Consider the following 24,134-nt stretch of genomic DNA (forward strand, 5'->3'; position numbering starts at 1 on the left):
CGGGTACGAGTCCTGATTTATCCTGGTGTCCTGGGCCCTGGCAGGGCTTGGGTTCTCGTGACTGACAACCTGGGAGCCCAAGGAGGGCTCACCAGGTGGCTCAGGTCAGGAAGAGAGAAGGGAGGTGGCTGGGGCCTGCCTAAGTGGGAGAAGCAGCAAGGCCTAATGGAAAGAGCTTGGGCCTGGGTGTCAGAAGGACCTGGGTTCCAATCCCCACTCTGCCCCACGTCTGCTGTGTGACCTTGGGCAAGCCACTTCACTTTACTGGGCCTCAGTTTCCTCATCTGTAAAATGGGGAATCAAGACTTTGAGCCCCATGTGGGACAGGGAGGCCTGATTACCTTGAATCTACCCCGCTGCTCAGAACAGTGCTTGGCACATAGTATATGCTTAACTTAATACCACAATTATTACTATTAAGTGGGGTGTTTCTCCCCAAGAGAGAGGTGAACTCCTAGGCCTTGACCTGGCACTGCTCTGGGGTATCCAGAGGCTGCTGCGGCCCTGGTTTGCTCGACAGCCAGCTGAGCACCTCTAGGACTTGGCTGTTGCCTTGATGGTTTCCGGTTCTCATCACGAGCTCGGGGCACAAACGCCTCACCATCTTCAGCCATGTTGGGGTGGGGGGAGGTGGACCTGGGTGAAGACCCCCTTGAAGGGTCCCTCAGGGGGAGAGTTGGAGTTGCCCATGAAAGCCCTGAGACTGCAGGGTGGGAAGTCCCAGAGAGGAGGCCCCAGACCCCGGGAGGTCTCGCGGGTGGTCAGGTGATGGACGTTGAGAGGGACAGACCGAACCCAACGGGCTCAGCTGGGGGAAGGACACCTCTCCCGGGCCTCGCCAACTCACGCCACCAGTTGGGGATTCTGTTGTTTGGAGAGCCTGACTGGTTAGGAATCCTGATGGGGCCTCCTTGATGAGTTGTGCTCCTAACTGGCTGAAGATGCTTAATTAGTCTCAGAGAGGGGGAAAAAAATCTCACAGAGGAAGCCGGCCCCCCCACCCCCGACTCCTCACGCTCCACCTCCGCCCGCCCCAGTGACCTCTGATCGTGGTTTGAATCCTGCAAAGATGAATCCACCGGGTTGTGCTTTTACTGCTGAATCTCTCCGGGCTTGAGGGGTCGCCTGAAGAAAACAAGAAGGCCACGGGTGCCCCGCTCCCCTGGTCAAGAGCTTTAAGAGGAAGAGAGGGGTATTCTCATCCGATTGAGAGGCCCCACTGAACCCCACGTCCCCTCTGGGGTGAGAGCAAAGCTCATTGTCCCCCGGCCTCTTCCGGCCAACACACTTTGCTCCTAAAAGTGGAACTCCGGCTCTCCGAGAGCCGACTTCCTTCGGCCAGAGCCCCTATTTGGCAGCTAGACAGATTCCGGACATGACCGCCGAGATGGGGGTTGGGGGGCGGGTGGCCTCCTTACACCTTCCCCTCACAACGGGGTGAGACGAGGCAGCCAGCCGGGGACACACACGCTTGTACACAACCGAACCCAGGAACACGGGCCCCAGCCCCGCCTCCGCTCACTTGTGAGGGAGTCTGGTAGTGCCGACGGCCGGGCCAACCGGGAGCCCGGGGCGCTTTTGTCCCCTCTGAGTGGCAGGAGCCACCGGCTCCAGAGTATGGGTTCAATGCCTACCTCCCCACCGGCTGGGGGCCGGTGCCCACAAGGAGGGCTGTCCCTGCTGACTTGGGTCCCCTCAGTGGGCACCGCGGCCAGCCACTCACTTTCATCCCTATCACCTCCTGTCTTGGGTGGGGTGAGGGAAGGGATTTCCAAAAAGCCCACGGGGACCTGCCCCAGAGCCGGAGTCCCCGGGCCCAGGGGAGGCAAGAGCAATGCAGATGGTCAAGGATGGTGGACCTTGGGGGAGTCGATGCCCCAGGGCCTGTCTGCCCGCCCCGGAGCAGGGCTCAGAGACATTGAAGAGGAGGAGAATGCTGTTCGCCGGCCCCTTCCGCGGTGTCGGGTGAAACTGTGGGGACAGCCTGGACCCGTAGCGGGACCCCGGAAGACGGCATCCGCATCCCCGCCTCGACCCCGGGCACTCCCCAGGATGGGAGGGTGAGGGGGTGGTCCCGACTGCCCATGGGGCATTGGGTGGGTGACGCTGACTCCATTCCGAGCTCCCAAAAGGGATCCAACTAAACCAAAGGTGGGGAAGGTCTGCAGCCTGGAAACGGTGCCTGTCTTGAGGGTCTCAGGGGTGGGGCCCCATAGAGAAAGCGAGGGAGGAGGGAGGAAGAGCCATTGTAAAGGAGCAGGTTGGTGCTGTGCATTCAGTGAGCGCTCGGTAAATAGCACGGATGGAAGGATGGATGGATTCAAGCGGGAGGCGAGTCTTCTCAGTCCCCCTGTGCCCCCTGCAAGGCAATCCTTGATTATGGCCCAGAAAAAAACAAAATCAGGCAAACGTTCGGCGGGGTGGGGAGTGCTGCTCAAGCTTTTTTAGGTTTCCGATCCGTTCGGCGCGTTTCAAACTCCTCAGGCAGGAGATTCCCCCGGCAGCGCCACCTCGAAAGGGTTCATGAAGAAGGTGCACTCAGTCGTGTGGGTTTTGGGAGCTGGGGCTTGTAGGAATAAATTCTCTTTAAACTTCTTCATCTTAGAAACAGACATCCTGGCAGAGGAGCAGAGGGCTTTGGGGATAATTTGGGGATAGTTTGGTTTGTCTCGTTTTCTTTCTTTATGTATATATATATATAAAGAAATAAAAGACCAACCCCATGGGAGGGCTGCTGGCACACCCAATTCCACAACGATGAAGATGGCACAGAAACGGGTGGGGGGTTAATGCGGCAATCACCAGATGCAGGGGGGTGGATCGGTGAGGGGTCGGAAAGGGACCGGGACCGCAAGCTGGGGGAGGAATCGGTCGTTGGCGTTGGCGTCGGAGGGTCTTCAGTCTTTGGGGACCTTGAAATGATCCTTCTCCTTGCGGAGGGCCCTCATGGCGGTCACGGGGTCGGTCTCGCCGGTGTGGCGCTGGATGCTCTTCTCTCTATGGGCGGAAGCGAGGAGGCGACCCTCCGCCCCCAAGACGCGGCTGAAGGACGGGCTCCCTCAGGGAGGGAGCAGAGCGAGGTCTGTGTCGTCTGAGGCTCTGGATTCAATGCCGCTTCTCGGGCGGGAGAAACTCTGGTCCCCCCTTCTGGGGGCGTCCCTGAGGGGCTCGCGGCTCCACGGATCTTGGCGGCGCCCGGCCTCCACTCCCCCACCTTCCGACCGCCTACACTTTGGCGGGGCCTCGTGGAAAGACCCTGTACCTGGGAGTCGGGGGCCTGAGTTCTCATCCCGGCTCGGCCGCCTGGCCGTCTGCTGTGGGACCCTGAGCAAATCGCTTCACTTCTCTGGGCCTCAGTTTCCTCATCAATAAGATGGGGATGAAATCTCTGCTCTCCCTCCTTCCCTCTGAGGCTGGGAGCCCCTGTGGGGACAAGGACTGGATCTGATCTGCTTATCTCGTATCGAGCCCAGAGCTGAATACAGTGCTTGGCACACAGTACACACCGGAAAAAAACCCACGAATCCCTTTAGGATGATTTCTCCCAGTGACAGAGGCCTGGGTGGTGGGAGAGCAGCACTTTGGAATCCTCTGCCTGTAGCGTCCTGATCCCCAGGGCTCCTGTGGGGACGGGTGACCCCAGCACGACCCAGAAGTAGTTCTGGGGGAACTTCTCCTCACCCCCACGCTGGCCATGGGGGTGGGAGCCAGGGGAAGGGGCTGAGGGATGACGACTTCCTGGGGTCCCTTCCCTTTCCGCAGCGGGGGCTGCCCTGTGGAAGGGGGGAGGGGGAGGCAAGCTCTAGGACCCCTCCTTGACTCCCTCTGCTCTAACAGGAAGTGACTAATTCAAAACCATCATTAACACAAGCGGGGCAGTGTGGCCTGGTGCAGGGAACACGGAGCTGGGAACCAGGAGACCCAGGTTCTAGTCCAGGCTCCACCACTGGCCTGCAGGATGAGGCTGGGCAAGTCATTTCCCTTAACTGTGCCACAGTTTCCTCATCTGTAAAGTGGGGGTATGATCTCTACCCCAGTGCCTGGCACACAGTAAGCACTTAAAACATGCCATCATTATAATTAAAAACAAGCAATATCTTAGCTATATTCATCTATGAGATATATATGTATGTGTGTATAGATATAGATATCTATATATACATATCAAAAAAAGACTTATTACCATAATGATCACTGTCATGGAGGGATGGGAAGACAAGTCCACGGGGGTGGAGAGATGCAGGGGAAGAAGTGTAGGGGTGCAGAGGGTTGTGCAGAGGGATGGGGGGAGGTACGGGGGTGGGGAGGGGGTGCCCGGCACACAGTGGATAAAGCCAGGCAGGGGGTCTGCCCGCACCCACCTCACTCTCATGAACGGGTTGTACGTAAACTCCTCAGCCAGCGTGGACGGGATGGTGGGTTCGCCAATGCTGTATTTCTCCTACCACAGAACAACAACAACCATAACTTGAGTGGCACTTACTAAGAGCTTACTATGTGCTAAGTGCTGGGAGTAGACCCAGAGTTATTCATTCATTCATTCATTCATTCATTCATTCATTCAATCGTATTTATTGAGCGCTTACTGTGCGCAGAGCACTATACTAAGCACTTGGGAGAGTACACTACAACAATAAGCAGAGACATTCCCTGCCCACAGCCAGCTAATAATGAATAATTATGGTACCCGTTAAGCGCTTACTATGTGCCAGGCACTGTTCTAAACGCTGAGGTGGATACAAGTTAATCAGGTTGGACACAGTCCCTGTCCCACATGGGGCTCACACCCTCAATCCCCCTTTTACAGATAAGGTGACTGAGGCCCGAAAACTGAAGTGATTTGGCCAAGGTCACACCGCAGGCGTGTGGCAGAGCCGGGATTAGAACCCAGGTCCTTCTGACTCCCAGGCCCGGGGTCTTTCAACTAAGCTATGCCAACCATCCCTGGCCCGTCGATCCGTCCATCCATCAATGAGTGGACTCGACCGGGTGTTCATGGTGATGATGATCATCATCAACTGCCCCACTAGACTGCGAGCTCCTGGAGCTCCTCTTGTCTACTGGACTCTCCCAAGTGTCAACTCCAGTGCTCTACAGGCAGGAAGCGCCCGCTCACATTGACTGATGGACTGACTGACCGGATGACAGCAGTCAAGGTTGAGCTGACAGAACTCCAGACTCCCCTTGTGAAACCATCTGGGTCAACGGGTGGCGATCGGCCAAGCCGCCCCTTAGGCTAGGGGACAGGAGGTGACCCCGGCCGACCTTCGGAACCTGCCCTCGGCGGCGGGGGGGCTTCCACAGCCCCACCGTTGCTTTGTCATCGGAGCGCTTAGTTCAGTATCCTGCACACAGTAAATGCTCAATAAATATGACTGATTGATTGAGCCATCTCTGGTGGGCCCACTGAATTTTTAACAAGACTGTCAGCTCCTTGTGAGCGGGGAACGTTTCTACCAACTTTATGGTCTTGGACTGCCCCCCAAGCACTCTGGCCAGTGCTCTGCACCCAGTAAGTGCTCACGGCATGCAGTGGATAAAGCCCGGGCCTGGGAGTCGGAAGGTCATGGGTTCTAGTCCCGGCTCTGCCACCTGTCTGCTGGGTGACCTCGGTCAAGTCACTTCACTTCTCTGGGCCTCAGTCCCCTCATCTGGAAAATGGGGATTGAGACCGTGAGCCCCATGTGGGGCAGGGACTGGCTCCAACCTGATTTACTTGTGTCCTCCTCAGTACCTGGGACAAAGTAAGTGCTGAGAAAATGCCACAGTTATTGTTAGTAGTAGTAGTACAGACCGGACTCGTAGACGGGGGACACAGATCGGAACTATAAGCAGGGGAGACTTCTGGGGAACACGGACAGGGAGTGTGGATGGGAACCGGCCAAGCCCGGCGGCCAGAGGTCCGAACGCCACCCTCCATCCCCACTCACCTTCGCCCATGCCAACTTTTCCTGAACGGCAGAGTTGTCAGGTTCCACGTGTCGGGCAAACTTTAGGTTGTTGATGGTGTATTCGTGTCCGCAGTAGACCCTCTGTGGGGCAAGGGAGACACAAACACATGTCCTGTGAAAACGGAACCCCTGGCAAATGAATCTCTGGTCCGCCTTTCTGCCGCCCTAACCCCAGCTCTCCAAAAAACGCTTCCCCAAGGCATTTGCGGTATCTACCCGGGTGCTTAGTATAGTGCCTGGCACACAGTGAGCACTTAACAAATACCACAATTATCAATTTTCATAATTAAAAAAACGGCGGGGGGAGCCTAGTGAGTGTCTGGGAGTTGTCATTGTTATAACTGATTGGGTGTTTACTGTGGGCTGAGTACTGTCCTAAGCACTGGGGTGGATACCGGGGAATCAGACGGGAAACAGTCCCAGGCTGAAAGGGAGGTAGAACTGGCACCTCCTGCCCATTTTACAGATGAAGAAATGGAGGCCTGAGGAGGTTAAATGACTTGTCCAGGGTCACGCGGCAGGCCAGTGGCGGGATTGGGATCAAAACCCAGATCTGCTGACTCTCAGCTGCGTACTCCTTCTGCGAGGCCCCGCTGCCTTCCCGGACTTATGCCGGGAGCTTGGGGGTCGCGGCCAGGGGAAGGGGTGGGGGGTGGTCGTGACCGGGAGCGGGAGGTCACGGCCAGGAGGGGAGTGGTATGGATGGTGGACGGGGGCGGGTAGACCAGACAGGCGATTCGCTCAGCGCCCTTCAGGAGAGTCTGAACTGACTCTGGAGAAACTATAAAGCAACCTCCTCGGCGGCCCCTTCGTAAAACCAGCGGAAAGAGGAGAGAGTTGACGTACGGTTTCGGGGGGCAGGCGTCCCAGGACCTCCAGCAGGGCTTTGTACATCTCATCCGCGGTCCCTTCAAAGAACTTCCCACAGCCGGCCACAAACAAGGTGTCGCCTGGAAGAGAGGCCTCGGTTTGAGTGGTTTCTCCCCAAGCGCATTCGCCTCAGCGGTTTCATCTTCCCTCACACCGTCCCTGGGAGCCAGGGAACGGCAGGGCTTCTCCATCCCCGTTTCACAGAGGGGAGGAACTGAGGCCTAGAGAGGTCGCATGCCTGGGCCTCGGCCTTCCCTAAGACCTCCTTTCCTCCTCTCCCACTCCCTTCTGCGTCGCCCTGACTTGCTCCCTTTATTCACCCCCCACCCCAGCCCCACACCACTTATTTATTTCTATTAACACCTTTCTCCCCCTCTAGATGGGAAGCTTGTCGTGGGCAGGGAATGCGTCTGTTCTATTGGACTCTACCAAGGGCTTAGTCCAGCGCTCTGCACACAGTAAGCACTCAAATACGGCAAATTGACTGACTAGTTTCTGGGTTCCCAGCCCCGGGCTCTTTCCCTTGGTCCACATCTGGTGGTGCTATCGAGGGTCAGTCCACGGCGCCCCAGGGGCTCACTCAGAGGTGTGTGGGGCTATTTATCTCGGGAAATTAGTGGGTGTAGGGAGGAGAGGAGGTCGGGGTCAGAAGCCCACGCTCCTTGATTGGTACTATCTCTTGAGCCTTTTCTTGGTGCTGAGCACTGTGCTATAAGTGCTTGGGAGAGCCCTGTTCAGTCTGGGCTCAAGAACTGGCAAAGAATAAATGCCCCCACAAAAAAGTGGGATTTCAGAAAATAGCCAAAGGAAGTCGAATGAGTCTCTCTCACACACATGCACACCTCCCCACTTAAGTCTCTTCTCTCCTTTTAAAAAAAAATGGCATTCTTGCTTATCAATGGCCATCTCCCCCATTTCTTTTTAATGGTACTTCTTAGGCACTTACTGTGTGCCAGGCACTCTACTAAGCACTTGATAGAAGCTAATCAGGTCGGACACAGTCCCTGTCCCACATGGGAAATCACGATCTTTATTACTCGTTTTACACACGAGGTAACTGAGTCACAGAGAACCGATGTGACTTGCCTGAGATCAACGCAACAGGCGAGTGAGTGGTGGAGCCAGGATTAGAACCCAGATCCTTCTGACACCCAGGCCCGTGCTCTAACTACTCAGCCAGGCTGTCTCCCAATAAGTCATCTAGTATACCCTGGCGGTGTCGAATCTCCAAGTAAACGTGGTTTATCTGCAGAGAGCCGCTCAGAATTCAGTCTTTGGCCCATCCTCATTCCCTCCCTGCTGCATCCCATTTGGGGTGATTTCATCAAACGCTTCACAGTACTCCACAGTACTCATCCACAGTTCTCCAGGAGCACTGGGAGGAGCGCTGTATTAAGCCCTCGGGAGAGTACTACAGTAGAGTTTGTAGAAAGGGTCCCGGCCCTCGAGGAGCTGCCGGCCCGGAGGGGAGAGAGGGATAGACACTGAAACCGCTTTTCAGCTATGCGGAAGAAGTGGGTTTGTATTTGAGCTGGGGCTTAAATAGGAGATGATGTGGGTTGGGAGTATATAAGTGGCAGCTGGTACAGACATGACTTGTGAAGAGAAGGGAAATGGATCGGGTGGCGGGTCGGGGAGGAGATCTGATACCAATGGCTTTTCAATCACCCCTCACTCCGTGATAAATAATTCCAACCCCAACGGCCTCCAACATTCCCACACTCCCCCGACTCTGACTCCGAGCCCTCTTGCCGCCTCTGGCTATTCCCGTCTGCCCTCTTGCCAGCTTGGGCAATCCGATACCCTCCCCCCGGCCCCCCGGCTTCTGACCCCTTGATGTGGCTACTCGCTAGACTGGACTCCCCCAGGAGTTGAAGAGCACCCGCTAGCCTAGATCACCTGATCGGACTGACCTGGGTCTAATCTAGCGCTTAGCACAGTGCTTGGCACAGGGTGAGCGTGGCCCGAAGACCACAATTATTATGACTGCTTGCTCAGGACATGCCACTGACTGACTGACCGACCCTGCCTGCGGGAAGACTTCCCATAACCCTATTCTTTGGGGAGTGGTGACAAATTAAATTCAATCGTATTTATTGAGCCCTTCCTGAGTGTGGAGCACTGTACTAAGCGCTTGGGAGAGCACCGTTCAACAACAGACACATTCCCTGCCGACAACGAGCTCACAGTCTGGGGGGGAGACAGACACTAATACACACAAATAAATGTGAAGATGGAGATATGTGAAGAAAATGACTCTGCTTTCGATCAATGGCTAATTATTTTGGATACGGGCTTGGGAGTCAGAAGGACCTGGGTTCTAATCCCGGTTCTGCCTTTTTTTCCATTGTATGACCCTGGATAAGTCGCTTCACTTCCATGTCCCTCAGTTACCTCATCTGTAAAAGGGGGATTAAGACTGTGAGCCCCATGGGGGACAGAGACTCTGTCCAACCTGATTTGCTTGTATCCACCCCAGCACTTAGTACAGTCCCTGGCACCCAGCAAGTGCTAAACAGATACCACAATTATTATTAGGACGTAAAGACGACTTGTTTCTTCTGAATAAAGGTCTTGAAGTTTGAATGCCAACTTGAAACACTTAAAATGCACCTATCCCACACGTGCACATGTTCTCCAGTGGTGTAGGTATTCTTCAATCGAAGGAAAACCTCCCATATATGTGTATGGGGGCGGGGGATGTATGTGTGTCCTTCATTTTCAAAAATGATCACTCGTCCCATCTTTAAAACCCTTCGGAACTTCCACCTCCCTTGGAAAGCTTTCCCCAGAACTGTTTTTCTTCTCCTCAGGTTCTATCTTCCCCAGAATCATCTCAGAAGTTTAGCACTACTTTAATATTCTAGCCCTTGCTTCTTCCTGCTCTGCTCCTGTCCATGGCATTTTACGTGCACTTTATGTAATTTAGTTATAATAATGTCCGCCTCCCCCTCTAGACTGGAAGCTCCTTGTGGACAGGGAAGATGTCTACCCACTCTGTTGGACTGAACTCTCCCAAGCCCTTTTGTACAGTGCTCTGCCCACCATAAGAGCTCAAGAAATACCACTGACTGGCAGATTGACTGATTATTTGATCCTTTCCCCCTCCTACTGGTCACGGACTTTACTTCTGAATCCCCAGGTAGACCCAAAGCGCCTTGTGAATAATAATTGAGGCATTTCATTTATTCAGTAAATCATATTTGTTGAGGGTTGTGTGCAGAGCACCGTACGAAGCATCTGGGAGAGTCCGGTACAACAACAAACAGACACATTCCCTGCCCACAGTGAGTTTAGTCTGGGGGTGGGGAAGACAGACATTAATAGAAATAAATACATTACAGATCTGTACATAAGTGGTGTGGGGCTGGGGGCGGGGAAGAGCAAAGGCAGTGAGTCAGGGCATCGCAAAAGGGAATGGGAGAAGAGGAAAGGGGGGCGCTTAGTCTGGGAAGGCCCCTTGGAGGAGATAGGCCTTCAGTAAGGCTTCGAAGTGGGAGAGAACAATTGTCTGGCGGATATGAGGAGGGAGGCCACAGGCGGGACATGGGCGAGAGGTTGGCAGTGAGATAGATGAGATTGAGATACAGTGAGAAGGTGGGCACTAGAAGAGTGAAGTGTGTGGTGTGGGTTGTAGGAGAGTAGCGAGGTGAGGTAGGAGGGAGCAAGGTGATGGACAGCTTTAAAGCCAATGGTGAGGAGTTTCTGTTTGATGCGGAGGTGGATGGGCAACCACTGGAGGTTCTTGAGGAACGGGGTGACGTGTTCTCAATGTTTTTGTAGAAAAACGATCCAGGCAGTGGAGTGAAGTATGAACCGAAGCGGGGAGGGACAGGAGACTGGGAGATCAGCAAGGAAGCCAATGCAGTAATCCAGGTGGGATAGGATGAGGGATTAATGTGGTAGTGGTTTGGGTGGAGGGGAAATGGCAGATTTTAATGAGTGCTGGGGTGGATCCAAGCAAATTGTGTCCTCCCCCGTCTAGAGTCTAAGCTCACTCTGGGCAGGGAATGTGTCGGTTTATTGTTCTATTGTCCTCACCCAAGCGCTTAGTACAGTGCTGTGCATGCAGTAAGCACTCAATAAATACGACTGAATGAACTGAATGAATGAACATCTGTCTGTGGGACTCTGGTTACCTCCGCCCGCTCGGGGCCGGTCTCCGTTTTCCAGTTTGCCTCTGGGAGTTTTCCTGAACTTGCCGGTGTCTCATTAGGCTGGCCTGGCCACTGCTCCGGTCTCTGTCTGTCTCAACTCATCCCCACCCCCACAAGCACACGCGTGAGCTCCCCACTCACCAGTGAAAACAGCAGGCGGCTCTGAGCTCTCCGGCTTCCTCACCAGGTAACAGATGTGACCAGAAGTGTGGCAGGGCGTGAACAGACACTTGACGTGCAGTGTGCCCACCTGAAATGGAGGACACCATCCATCGGCCTCCCTTTTTCCAGGCCTCTCTTCCTCATCCTCATCCGCGGTCCCTGCTCCGGGGGCCCCTGAAGTCCCGACGCCCGAGGGCAGGGTCCCCTTACGGACTGGGGAATCTTCTGGCGGAGAGGCCATTTCTCATCCTCCCCGCCCAACCAAGTTCCTGCTTTGTTGGGGCTGGGGGCAATCTGCCCAGAACTTTGCCCCTGAGAACCATCCCTTCCTCCTCCATCCTTCCATCCTGCCATCCACCACCCCTTCATCCCTTCATCCACCCACCCACTCATCCAGCCACCTGCCATTAGGATGGGCTGAGCGTCTCCCATGAGCAGAGCCCTGGACATAGCACTTGGGAGAGTCTAATAATGATAATGATGGTGGTATCTTTTAAGCTCTCATTATATGCCAAGCATGGGCATACAATTCTTACACAGCCCCAGGATGATAATCTTCATTCTAGCAATGGCAATCCCACGTCCTTCCTGCGCTCTATCCAAGCCACACTGCTTCTCGTTAGGTATTAAGCGCTTACAGTGTGCCAGGCACTTGTACTAAGCGCAGAAGGCAGGGATGGCATCTATGGAGCATTGCATTTTGCTCTCCCAGGTGCTTAGTCTGGCGCTCTGTACATAGTAAGCGCTCAATAAATCCCACTTATTAATCCCCAGGGCTCTGCACACAGTAAGCACGCCATACATCGCACCAAATGAGTGAATGGGGAGATCGATCCCTCATTCATTCAATCGTATTTATTGAGTGCTTACTGTGCGCAAAGCACTGTACTAAGGACTTGAGCCCTCGGTAGGTCAAGGGTATTTACTGAGCAGTCACCACGTGCAGAGCCCTGAGCTAAGCGCTTGGGAGAGTCCGATGCAATGGAGTTAGCGGCCACATTCCCTGCCCACAAGAAGCTTCTCGTGTGGGGGGAGGGGTGGGGAGAGGTGCGCTTAGTACAGTGCTCTGCATATAGTAAGCACTCAATAAATACCAATAAGTGAATGAAGGGGGGCTGGGGGAGGTTCAGAGGTCCCTCCAGCTGGGCTGGGCCAGGGGGGAGGGTCTTCTCTGGGACCACGGCAGACAGGTGGACGTTCCTCAGAAGACCGGTCCTCTCCGCCCTGAGCAAGGCTCTTCTCACCTTTTGTTCATTCACTCTTTCATTCACTCGCATTTACAGAGTGCTCCCTGGGTGCAGAGCACTGTACTAAGCGCTTGGGAGAGTCCAATAGCACAATCAACAGACCCATTCCCTGCCCACAACGAGCTGGCAGTCTAGAGGGGGAGGCAGCCAGCCAGCGCTTAGTACCTTGCCCGGCACACAGCAAGCACTTAACAAATCCCCTATTAGGAATAGAAATAAATGACATAACTAAATTACCTGCAACGTGGACAGATGGGACACTTTCTGGGTGAGTGCCCCAACCCGGTCGTCTCCCCCGAACACTTTCAACCCGGGTTCCATCTTCACCAGTTTCTCATTGCCTCCGGCGTGGTCCCTGGCGGGGGTGGGAGAGGGGGAAGGAGGGCAGGGCAGAGATTTCAGCCCCGTAAGCTCGTTGGGGGCAGGGACTGTGTCCATTATACTGTTCTGTTGTACTCTCCCAAGCTCTTAGCGTTGGGCTGTCGGGCTCCACTGGGCCTCAGAGTTCCCAGAGTTCTTCCCACAGGGGTTCAACTTTGCCTCCGTTTCCCGGGACCCGGGGCTTGGGGACAACAGGCCGGTGGCCGAGGTCACGGAGTAAATCAGTAACCCGGTTTGGGACAGGACCCGGCACTTGGGGAGAAGACAGGAAGCAAAGCAAGGCGGACTGGCTGTGTGACCTCGGGCAAGGTGCTTACCCTCCATCAACATTAATTCGTTCAATCGTTTCTTGGGGGCACTTACCGGGTAAAGAGCGCTTGGGAAAGTACAATACAACAATAAACGGTGACGTTCCCCGCCCGCAGCGAGCTCACAGTCTAGAATGGGGGAGACGGACATCAACGCAAATTTATAAAATTATCGGGTCTACCGACTCAGTTGCGTTGGACTCTCCTAGGCTCTCAGTCCACTGCTCGGCCCACGCTCGATATTCTATTTATTTATATCGATGCTATTGATGCCTGCCTACTTGTTTTGTTTTGTTGTCAGTCTCCCCCCTTCTAGACCGTGAGTCCGTTGTTGGGTAGGGATTGTCTCTATCTGTTGTCCAACTGTACTTTCCAAGCACTTAGTACACTGCTCGGCAAGCGCTCAATACGATTAAATGAATGAACCAATTACTCACTCCAGCGCCAACCACAAAATTGGTGCTCAGTGGAAGCCGAGGTGCTTGGGAAGCACCATGGCCTAGTGGCAAGACCTGGGAGTCAAAGGACCCGGGTTCTAATCCCGGCTCCACCACTTGTCTGCTATGTGACCTCGGGCAAGTCACTTTGCTTCTCTGAACCTCATCTGCAAAATGGGGATTGAGACTGTGAGCCCCATGTGGGATAGGGACTGTGTCCAACCTGATTTACCCTCAAATTCCATAATTATTACTTATTATTAGTGAATACTATAATTATTATACAAAGGAACCCCACCCTGCCAGTCCCAACCTCTGCCCCAAGCTTCCCACATTGGTATACTGGACTCTCCCAAGTGCTTAGTCCAGTTCTTTGCACACAGTAAGTGCTCACTAAATACGATTGAATGAATGAATAGAATCCCGTGAGGAATTCTCCTTCTCTTATGGAAAGAGGCCATTTGTAAAACAGTGAGAGTTGCATGCGCCGGGGGAAATGGAGGAAAAAGGTAGGGAAGTGTCACTAGAGCAGAGATAGGCTCGGAGAGATAGGCTCAGAGATAGGGAACGGAGAGTTTCTTCACTAAAACAGACACGCTCCAAGGGACAAGAAAGGAAGGGAAGACAAGTAAATTTATTGAGTGTCTACTGCCCGGAGCACTTGGGAAACCGCAAGGGAAATAAGGCATCCAGTCTCAAGTGCTCTCTGTTTTTCCTCCAGCTCCCCTTACTGCTAGACTTAATTATTACAGGACCCCATATAATAGCCCCTCCCTTGATTTACTGTCCTGAAAAGATGCCCAGAGTGGGGCAATTCTGCAAGTAAATATGGTCATTTGGGCTACACAGCACCTTCCTCAAATGGAATTGATAGAGACGCCTCAGAATGTGATCAAAAAAGACAGCACATTGGTGAGGCATTTTAAGAGAGCCAAGGTCAAACTTGTAGATAGAGATAAAAACGCTTGAAAGTATATATGTATACACACACACGTATATGCACACATATGTGTACATACAGAGAAAAAAGGTTTACCAATGGTGATGCGTCGTAAGGACCGTGGTCAGTTTCACTCCATGTTTTTTCACTGTTTCCAAAACCTACAATCAAACATAGGGAAATCTATCAATCAGGGAAGCAGCGGGGCGTAACGGGTAGTGCAGGCCTGGGAGTCGGAAGGTCATGGGTTCTAATCCCATCTCCGCCACTTGTCTGCTGGGTGAACCTGGGCAAGTCGCTTAAGCTTCTCTGTGCCTCAGTTACCTCATCTGTAAAACGGGGATTAAGGCTGAGAGCCCCAGGCAGACGTACGTCCGACCCGATTTCTTAGTACTGTGCCTGGCACGTAGTAAGCGCTTGACAAATACCAAAAAAAAAAAATCAGTGGTTCTTATTGAGTGCCTCTCATGTGTGGGGCGCTGTCCTGAGCAGTTGGTGGAGCTTGCCAGTGGTAGAAGATATGATTCCTGCCCTATAGGAGCTTACAATCTAATGGAACAAAAGGGGTCTTTAGTCATTTATTTGATCGCATTAATTGAACGCTTACTGTGTGCTGTGCAAAGCACTGAACGAAGCACTTGGGAGAGTACACTCTGGGTACTTTCATCAATGACTTTCTCCCTCTTCAAAGCCTCCTCCACTAGGGCGTGGGATAGGGTCAGGATCCAGGGACACTAGAGGCCACGCCTGGAAGCCGAGCGCTCGGCCCCCACCGGGAGAGGGACGCGTCACCTTCTGGGGCTGCACGGGGTCCACGATGGCGGCTTCCTTGGTCTCCTCGTCGATGATCAGGTACATGTAGTTGTCCGTCAGCGCGGGCAGCAACACCACCTTCATGATGAGCTGCTCGACTATCGTGCTCTTCCTCAAGTCAGGGTGCTGGGAAACGGAGCCCAGAAGGGCCGATCCTGGGGAGGCAAACCCAGGGTCAACGAGCGGCCACGACTCCTTCCGCCCTACTCCCAGTCTTCCCCCTAGACTGGATGCTCCCCTTTAGGCTGGAGGCTCTCCTGGACTGTAGGCTCCTGCTAGACTCAAAGTTCCCTGCAGACTGGAAACTCCCGCTCCACTGCGAGCCCTCCCTAGGCTGTGCGCTCTTCTCCACACTGGAAGCTCCCCTCTATATTGTAAGCATTCCCTAGTCTGGAAGCTCCCTCTAAACTGCAACCTCCTGCTATAGTGTAGGCTCCCTCTAGACTGTAAGCTCCCCTTAAACTGTAGGCTCTTCTCCAGACTGGCTTCCAGACTCTAAGCTCACCCTAGCCTCTAAGATCCCCTCCATTCTCTAAGCTCCCTCTAAATCAATCAATCTATGGTATTTATTGCGCGATTACTTTGTGTAGAGTGCTGTTCTAAGCACCTGGGAGAGTAGAACAGAATTAGCAAACACATTCCCTACCTGGAAGCTCCCCCTAAACTCTCCATTCATTCAATCATATTTCTTGAGCGCTGACTGCGTGCCGAGCACTGATCTAAGCGCTTTGGAGAGGACAATAGAATGGGCACATTCCCTGCCCACAGCGAGCTTACAGTCTGGAGGGGGTGACGGATTGTATGGATGAGGTAACTGAGGTCCAGAGAAGTGAAGTGACCTGCCCAAGAGCAGAGAGGGGGGCAGAGTCAAAATTTGAACTCATGACCTTCTGACTCCCAGGCCTGTGTCTATCCGTTACACCAGCTGCTTCTCGGGCGTATTCTCTGTGGATGGCAGTTATGTCCACATGTATTTATATTAATGTCTGCCTGCTCAGTGTGGGCAGGGAACTTGTCTATCAACTCTGTTGCACTGTACCCTCCCGAGCGCTTCATCTAGTGCTCTGCACACAGAAAGTGCTCAATAACTACGACCGATGGATTGATTGACTATTCCATAAAGCATATGCACGCAGCAGAAGCCGCGCCCCTGGGTTTATGAGTCAAAGAAACGCAAACTTGAGCAACAGAGTAGAAAATTCATAGCGTCGTCCAAACCGTTAAAAACATGGACTTTGCCCGATCCTCCAGAGCAAGGAAGTGTTGACTGAATCAGGAAGGAGAAGCATGGCCCAGTGAAAAGAGCCCAGCCCCGGGAGTCAGAGGAGTTGGGTTCTAATCCTGCCTCCACCATAAAAAGCATAATAAGAATGATGGTATTTAAGTGCTCACTGTGTATTAAGTGCTGGGGTGGAAACAAGTAAATCAAGCTGGACCCAGTCCCTGTCCCATGTGGGGCTCACAGTCTTTGTCCCCATTTTATAGACGAGGTAACTGAGGCCCAGAGAAGTGAAGTGACTTGCCCAAGGCCACAGAGCAGATGAGTGGCGGCGCCAGGATTAGAACCTATGACTTTCTGATTCCCGGGCCCGGGCTTTATCAACTCTGCCATGCTGCTTCCCTAACTCTGTGCCTGCTGTGTGACCCTGGGCAAGACGCTTCCCTTCTCTGGGCCTCGGATAGCCCATCGGTCAAATGGGGATCGATACCCGTTTCCCCTCCTACTTCGTTTGTGAGCCCTATAGGGAACAGGGACGGCGTCTGGCCTGATAATCTTCTATCAGTGCTTAAAACCTGCTTTACACATTGTAAGTTCTTAACGAATACCACTATGGCAATAATAATAATGAAGGGGAGACCATTTTGGAGGACTTCCCATTTCAGACGGACCTGGGCTACAAAGAAAAACACTCAGGCGGCCTTCTGGTAGTCCAGGGACTGTTCACCATCAAAAATTCCAGTTTGCTTTAAGCGACCGCTCAGATTTTCTCTAAAGGGGTACTTTCTACTGCAAACTCAACCTCCCATCCCGCTGGCCGTGGGGAACACCTTTCCTCTCTCAACCAATCAATGGTATTTACTGGGCGCTTTCCATGTGCGGGACACTGTACTAGGCTCTAGGACCTGAGCAGCGCTCACCCGAATGGCATGAGGTCCGAAAAAGGGGCCCCTCTGTATTTCCTTGGGCACAGCGGACGAGTGTACGAGGATCCTCTCTCTGTGACAACTCGCTCCACCGATTCAAACTCCATGTTGGTGGAGTCCTCTTAGGCCCTAACCACAACTCCTCGTAAACCTTGAACCCGCCCCTCTTCGCACCCTTTCTCCCAAGCGTTTTTTCTCTGGTCAGCACCTCCTTAAAACATTTTATAGAACATCCAGGGAGCTTTTTCTGGGCCACCATGGACTACTGACAGTAAAATATAACCTGGGTTAATGAAAACCAACGCCAAGACTGGGCTTTGTTTCTCTGCTGCCATTCATCTCTTTACCGAGTTGAATTCTTCACCCTCCACCCCCTTTAAAAACAAAAAGCAAAACCCGATATCGAGGCTGGGGAATGTTAGAAAAAGGTTTTGCCTTTCGACCTTGAATGCCCTCGTGTTTACTAATATATAATCTATTCCCATTTGGCTGCATTACTCTTAGACGATCTGGTTTCCGGACGCTCAGTTTGAGTGGCTTATCGATGCCAACCACCAGCGTCTGGATTCTTTACCTTTTGATAATGCTCTCCGGAGGCCTTATACAATAAGTTTTCGGGGACCGCGAGGCACTTACTTGCCTAATTCCCTCTCCCTTCTTCCTCTTAGCTGTAAATTATTTTCATGTAGGCCTTCCCAGCTAGATCAGGAGTTGTTTGAGGGGAGGGGGTCCTATTTACTTACTCCCGTGTACTTGCTCAATTGCTCAGTACAGTGCTCTGCACACAGCGGACTCTCAAAACAAACTTTTGCTTGGCAGGGCCTAGAAAATGGGTGTTGCCTGCACTTTATGCACATACCATTAAATGATACATTATGAATGTCATTTATTTCTAGTAATGTCTGTCTCCCCCGCTAGACTGTAGATTTGTTACGGGCAGGGAACGTGTCTGCTAATTCTGTCGAATTGTACTCTCCCAAATGCTTACTACGGTGGTCTGCGTAAAGTCGGCGTTCAGTAAATACCACTGATTGATTTTTTTTTAATGGTATTTGTTAAGTGCTTACTATGTGCCAGGCATTAAGTGCTACGGTAGATACAAATCTATCAGGTTGGACAAGGGGCTCACGGTCTTAATCCAGATGATGGAACTGAGGCACAGAGAAATGCCTTGCCCAAGGTCATACAGCAGACAAGAGACGGAGCCAGGATTAGAACTCAGGTCCTTCTGACTCCCTGGCCCGAGCTCTATCCACCAGGCCACACTGCTTCTCTAATATGTGAGGAAACTGAGACATGGGATGTCCCTGCCAGAGCTGTGGCTTCGGATGTTTTCTACCAGAATCGATATGGCCTATTCACTCATTCAATCATATTTATTAAGTGCTTACTGTGAGCAGAGCACTGTACTAAGCACTTGGGAAAGCCCAATAACACAATAAACAGTGACATTCCTTGCCCACAATAAACTCACTATCTAGCGGAGGGAACCCCTCAGAAGGCTCCCAGCATTCCTGCTCCTGGGAAGAGCCCTGGCCCGGCTCCTTGTTTCATAATGAGGAAAGCATTTTATTCATAATTACAAAGAATAATTCTGGTATTTATTAAGTGCTTTCTATGTGCCGGGCACCGTACTAAGCACTGGGGTGCACACAAACAAATTACATTGGACAGAGTCTCCGTCCCACGTGGGGCTCACAGTCTCGATCCCCATTTGACAGATGAGGCAACCGAGGCCCAGAGAAGTGAAGTGATTTGCTCCCGGTCACACAGCAGACAAGGGGCGGAGCCAGGACTAGAACCTAGGACCTTCTGACTCCCAGGCCCGGGCTCTAGTCACTAGGCCGTGATGGCGATGAAAGCTGGGTGGGGCGCAGTGCTTGACTTCGCCCCACGCTGCCAGCCTGCCCGGGCAAGCTGGAAAGCCCACAGACGATGACTCTCTCCTGCCACCCATCAAAGCCTTATCGAAGGCCCGTCTCCTCCAAGAGGCCTTCCCTGACTACACCCTCCTCACTCCCTTCGGCGTTGCCCTGACCTGCTCCCTTTATTCGTCCTCCCCTCCCCGGCCCACACCGCTTACATCCATAGATGTCATTTATTTATTGATGTTAATGTCTGTCTCCCCCTCTAGACTGTAAGCTGTGAGAAGCAGCAGCGTGGCTCAGTGAAATGAGCCCAGGCTTGGGAGTCAGAGATCACGGGTTCTAATCCCACCTCTGCCGCTTGGGTGGCCTTGGGCGAGTCACTTCACTTCTCTGGGCCTCAGTTCCCTCATCTGGAAAATGAGGATGAAGACGGTGAGTCCCACGGGGGACAACCTGATCACCTTGTATCTCCTGCAGCGCTTAGAACAGTGCTGTGCACATAGAGAAGCAGCGTGGCGCAGTGGAAAGAGCACGGGCTTTGGAGTCAGGGCTCCTGAGTTCGAATCCCAGCTCTGCCACTTGTCAGCTGTGTGACTGTGGGCAAGTCACTTAACTTCTCTGGGCCTCAGTTCCCTCATCTGTCAAATGGGGATTAAGACTGTGAGCCCCACGTGGGACAACCTGATTCCCCTGTGTCTACCCCAGCGCTTAGAACAGTGCTCGGCACATAGTAAGCGCTTAACAAATACCAACAAATACCAACATTATTATTATAGTAAGCGCTTAACCAGTACCACCATTATTATTATTCTGAGCCTGCATCCCCCCAGCGCTTAGAACAGTGTTGGGCACATCGTAAGGGCTTAGCAAACGCCAACATTATGGTTATTCTGAGTCTGCATCCCCCCAGCGCTTAGGACAGTGCTGGGCACAAGGTAAGGGCTTCACAGATGGGAGGCTGCGGGTCCTGGGGGAGGAAGGAGCTTCGGAGCTGGGGGACGGGAGCGACAGCTGTCAGGAGGTCGGGCGGCCCGGTGGTCGGGGACCCTCCCCCCCCCCCGGTCCCTTTCCTTGTTTCCGTTTCCGGTTGCGACCCCACCTACCGGCGTGAGTCCCGGCCCGGCCCCGACCCCGGCCCCGGCAGGCGGCTCCCAGCACGGCGACGCTGCGGCGGCCCAGCCCGCCCCGCACCCACAGCATCCCGCGCCCGCCCGCCCGCCCCACCGGGGGAGGGAGGGAGGGAAGGGAGGGGCCGGGACCCGCCAATCAGCGCCGGCCCCGCCCCGCGCGCCCACCCGCCGCCAATCGGCGCCGACCCCGCCCCGCGCGCCGAGCCGCGCCCTCCGTCCCAGCCAATCGGAGACGGCCCCGCCCCGCGCGCCTGGCCTCGCCCTTCGCCCCAGCCAATCGGCGTCGACCCCGCCCCGCGCGCCCACCCGCCGCCAATCGGCGCCGCCCCCGCCCCGCGCGCCAAGCCGCGCCCTCCGCCCCAGCCAATCGGCGCCGCCCCTCCGGGCCCCGCCCTCGCGCGCCCCCTCCCTCCCCCCCCCGGTCCCCGCGTCACTCATCCAGTCCGTCGTTCTTCCGGACCGCCTCCTGCCTTCCTCCCTTCAGGCCTATTAATGGAGCGCTGCCTTCATTCATTCAATCGTACTTATTGAGCGCTAACTTCATTCACGCAGTCTTATTGACGGAGCGCAGACTTCCTTCAATCGAATTTACTGAGCGCCTACTTCATTCATTCATTCCATCGTATTTATTGAGGTCTGACTACATTCATTCATTCAATCCTACTTATTGAGCGCTTCATTGATTCGATCGTATTTATTGAGCGCTGCCTTCATTCAATCGTATTTACTGAGCGCTGACTTCATTCATTCCATCGTATTTATTGAGCTCTGACTTCATTCATTCATTCAGTCATACTTATTGAGCGCCTCATTGATTCGATCGTATTTATTGAGCGCTTCCTTCATTCAATCGTATTTACTGAGCGCTGACTTCATTTATTCCGTCGTATTTATTGAGCGGTTCCTTCATTCAACCGTATTTACTGAGCGCTGACTTCATTCCATCGTATTTATTGAGCTCTGACTTCATTCATTCAGTCATACTTATTGAGCGCCTCATTGATTCGATCGTATTTATTGAGCGCTTCCTTCATTCAATCGTATTTACTGAGCGCTGACTTCATTTATTCCATCGTATTTATTGGGCTCTGACTTCATTCATTCATTCATTCAATCATACTTATTGAGCGCTTCATTGATTCGATCGTATTTATTGAGCGCTTCCTTCATTTAATCGTATTTACTGAGCGCTTACTTCATTCATTCATTCATTCGTATTTTTTAAGGGCTTACTATGTGCAGAGCACTGTCCTAAGCGCTTGGAATGGACAATTTGGCAACAGATAGAGACAATCCCTGCCCAAAAACGGGCTCGCAGTCTAGAAGGGGGGAGACAGCAAAGCAAAACAAGTGGTCAGGCATCAATACTATCAAGATAAATGATAAATAGAATCATAGCTATCTACACATCATTGATAAAATAAAGTAATAAATAATATATACAAACATTCATTCATTCAGTCGTATTTATTGAGCCCTTATCGTGTGCAGAGCACTGGACTAAGCGCTTGGAAGGTACAATTCAATCCCGGCTCTGCCACTTGTCAGCTGCGTGACTGTGGGCAAGTCACTTAACTTCTCTGGGCCTCAGTTTCCTCATCTGTAAAATGGGGATTAACTGTGAGCCCCACGTGGGACAACCTGATGACCCTGTATCTCCCCCTGCGCTTAGAACAGTGCTCTGCACATAGTAAACGCTTAACAAATGCCAACATTATTATTATTATTATTACAATTCAGCAACAGATAAAGACAATCCCTGCCCAACCACAGACTCACAGTCTAAAAGGGGGAGACAGACAACAAAAGAGAACAAAATCAAGTCTGGCGTCAATCCCATCAAAATAAATAGAATCATGGATATCTACACATCATTAATAAAATAGAGAAATAATATATACAAATATGCACAGTGCTGTGGGGAGGGGAAGGGGGAAGAGCAGAGGGCGGGAGAGGGGGGAATGGGGAGGGGAGGAAGAGCAGAGGGAAAAGGGGGGGCTCAGTCTGGGAAGGCCTCCTGGAGGAGGTGGGCTCTCAGGAGGGCTTTGAAGGGGGGCAGAGAGTCTGGCAGAGGTGAGGAGGGAGGGCGTTCCGGGACAGAGGGAGGACGTGGGCCAGGGGTCGACGGCGGGATAGGCGAGAAGGAGGTCCAGTGAGGACATTCCAAGCGCTTAGTACAGTGCTCAGCACATAGTAAACGCTCATTAAATACTATTGAATGAATGAATGAATGTCGAGAAAATTTGTCCCTTCCGGGCCGCCGTAGCCGTCAGGTGCTCACTGCAGCCAAGAAAACTTGGGGGGGGGGGGGGGCTGAAGCGATTCCGAGAAAGTTTGTTTCCTCCGCCTCGCCGTAGGCGCCAGGTGACCGGCGCCCTTCTGCCCCTTCTGTAGTGAAGACTCTGCAGAATAATAATAATTCTGCTATTTGTTAACAGGTTATTCTGTGCCAAGCACTGTGCTAAGCGCTGAGGCGGATACAAGCAAATAGCTTTGGCTAGAGTCCCCGTCCCACGCTCTCAATCCCCATTTTACAGACGAGGGACCTGAAGCCCAGAGAAGTGAAGCGATTTGCCCAAAGTCGAGCCGCATGGGGTGGAGCTGGAATTAGAACCCATGACCTTCCGACGGCCAGGCCCCTGCTCCATCCACTAGACCACGCTGCGATCAATACCATTGATTGATTGATTGAGTGACAGGAGCAGGGCAGCGGTGACCCTCTCCCTGTCTCCTTCCCTGCCCAACCCAACCGAGCCCTGAAGACACGGCGGGGCTTTACAATTTCTTTTGAGGGACAAAGGGCCCCCATATTAACAGGACGCAGGGTGATTGGAGGAAAAATTGGCCCCCAAAACCCAGGATATCCTATCAAATATGCCGCGTTTCCAAACCTCTCGATTGGAAAGATTTATAACCATAATTATGGTATTTGTTAAGCGCTGTTCTAAGCGCTGAGCAGTGAAAATCAACCAGATTTATTAGCCCCTTGGTGAAGGTTTTCCAGTTGACTGAAAAATCACACTCTGGAAGAGAACAAGATACCCACTTGAAGTACCAGAAAATGGTTTAATGTATTTATGTATTTATTTCTATTAATGTCTGTCTCTCCCGATAGACTGTGAGCTCGTTGTGAGCAGGGAGTTTGTCCATCTGTTGTTGGACTGTGCTCTCCCAGTGCTTAGCAGAGTGCTCTGCATGCAGTAAGTGCTCAATAAATATGATTGAATGGAATTGAACTGCATTAATCGTCTGTGAAAAGAAATCTGAGTCATTTTCCCCTCCCAAATGAGGCCTTCACTAAGCTTTCAGCAAATCATCTGAACGATACGCAGGCATTGAAGGTACGTGCTGAGGATCGTGCAAAGTGTAGGGGCACACCTGGGGGTGCAGGTGGTCCTTCCGCCCTCCCCATATCCCCCCCATACACCCCTCTCTTCCCCTGCCCCCATGCCGGGTGAAGGGACAAGCAATAGTTGCGGGGTCTTCGACCCAGGGCCAAAGGCAACCTGGGGTCTCCTCCGGCCCCAGAGCAGCCCACCCTGTTGGCCCCAGGTGGCTACCACATCCACAACCTCCTGGTCCGGCCTGGGAGGGGACCCCAGGTCCGCCTCCAGGCCTAGAGCCGTGCTGCCTCCTACTAGGGACCCCAGATCTAGCCCACCGGTGGTCTGTGGGAGAGGACGGCCTTGCAGCTCTGCAGATCCGAGGTGGCTCCTCGAAAGAGG

The 24,134-nt window shown here is 53.0% G+C and overlaps 1 protein-coding gene across 1 annotated transcript; it reads right to left on the reverse strand.

The window, feature by feature from the left end:
* Positions 1 to 2,411: 2,411 nt before the first annotated feature.
* HAGH (hydroxyacylglutathione hydrolase) lies at positions 2,412 to 20,491 on the reverse strand. Its single transcript, XM_029049106.1, has 9 exons — positions 20,383 to 20,491; positions 15,246 to 15,421; positions 14,550 to 14,614; positions 12,625 to 12,742; positions 11,120 to 11,228; positions 6,798 to 6,901; positions 5,931 to 6,032; positions 4,362 to 4,441; positions 2,412 to 2,997 (listed from the first exon to the last, which is right to left on the reverse strand). Exons 1-9 carry the CDS (start codon positions 20,477 to 20,479, stop codon positions 2,898 to 2,900), a joined length of 951 nt encoding a protein of 316 aa, XP_028904939.1. The 5' UTR covers positions 20,480 to 20,491; the 3' UTR covers positions 2,412 to 2,897.
* Between the last annotated feature and the right edge of the window lie 3,643 nt (positions 20,492 to 24,134).

Source organism: Ornithorhynchus anatinus, chromosome 21 (genome assembly GCF_004115215.2).
Source record: "Ornithorhynchus anatinus isolate Pmale09 chromosome 21, mOrnAna1.pri.v4, whole genome shotgun sequence".
NCBI classification, from domain to species: Eukaryota; Metazoa; Chordata; class Mammalia; order Monotremata; family Ornithorhynchidae; genus Ornithorhynchus; species Ornithorhynchus anatinus.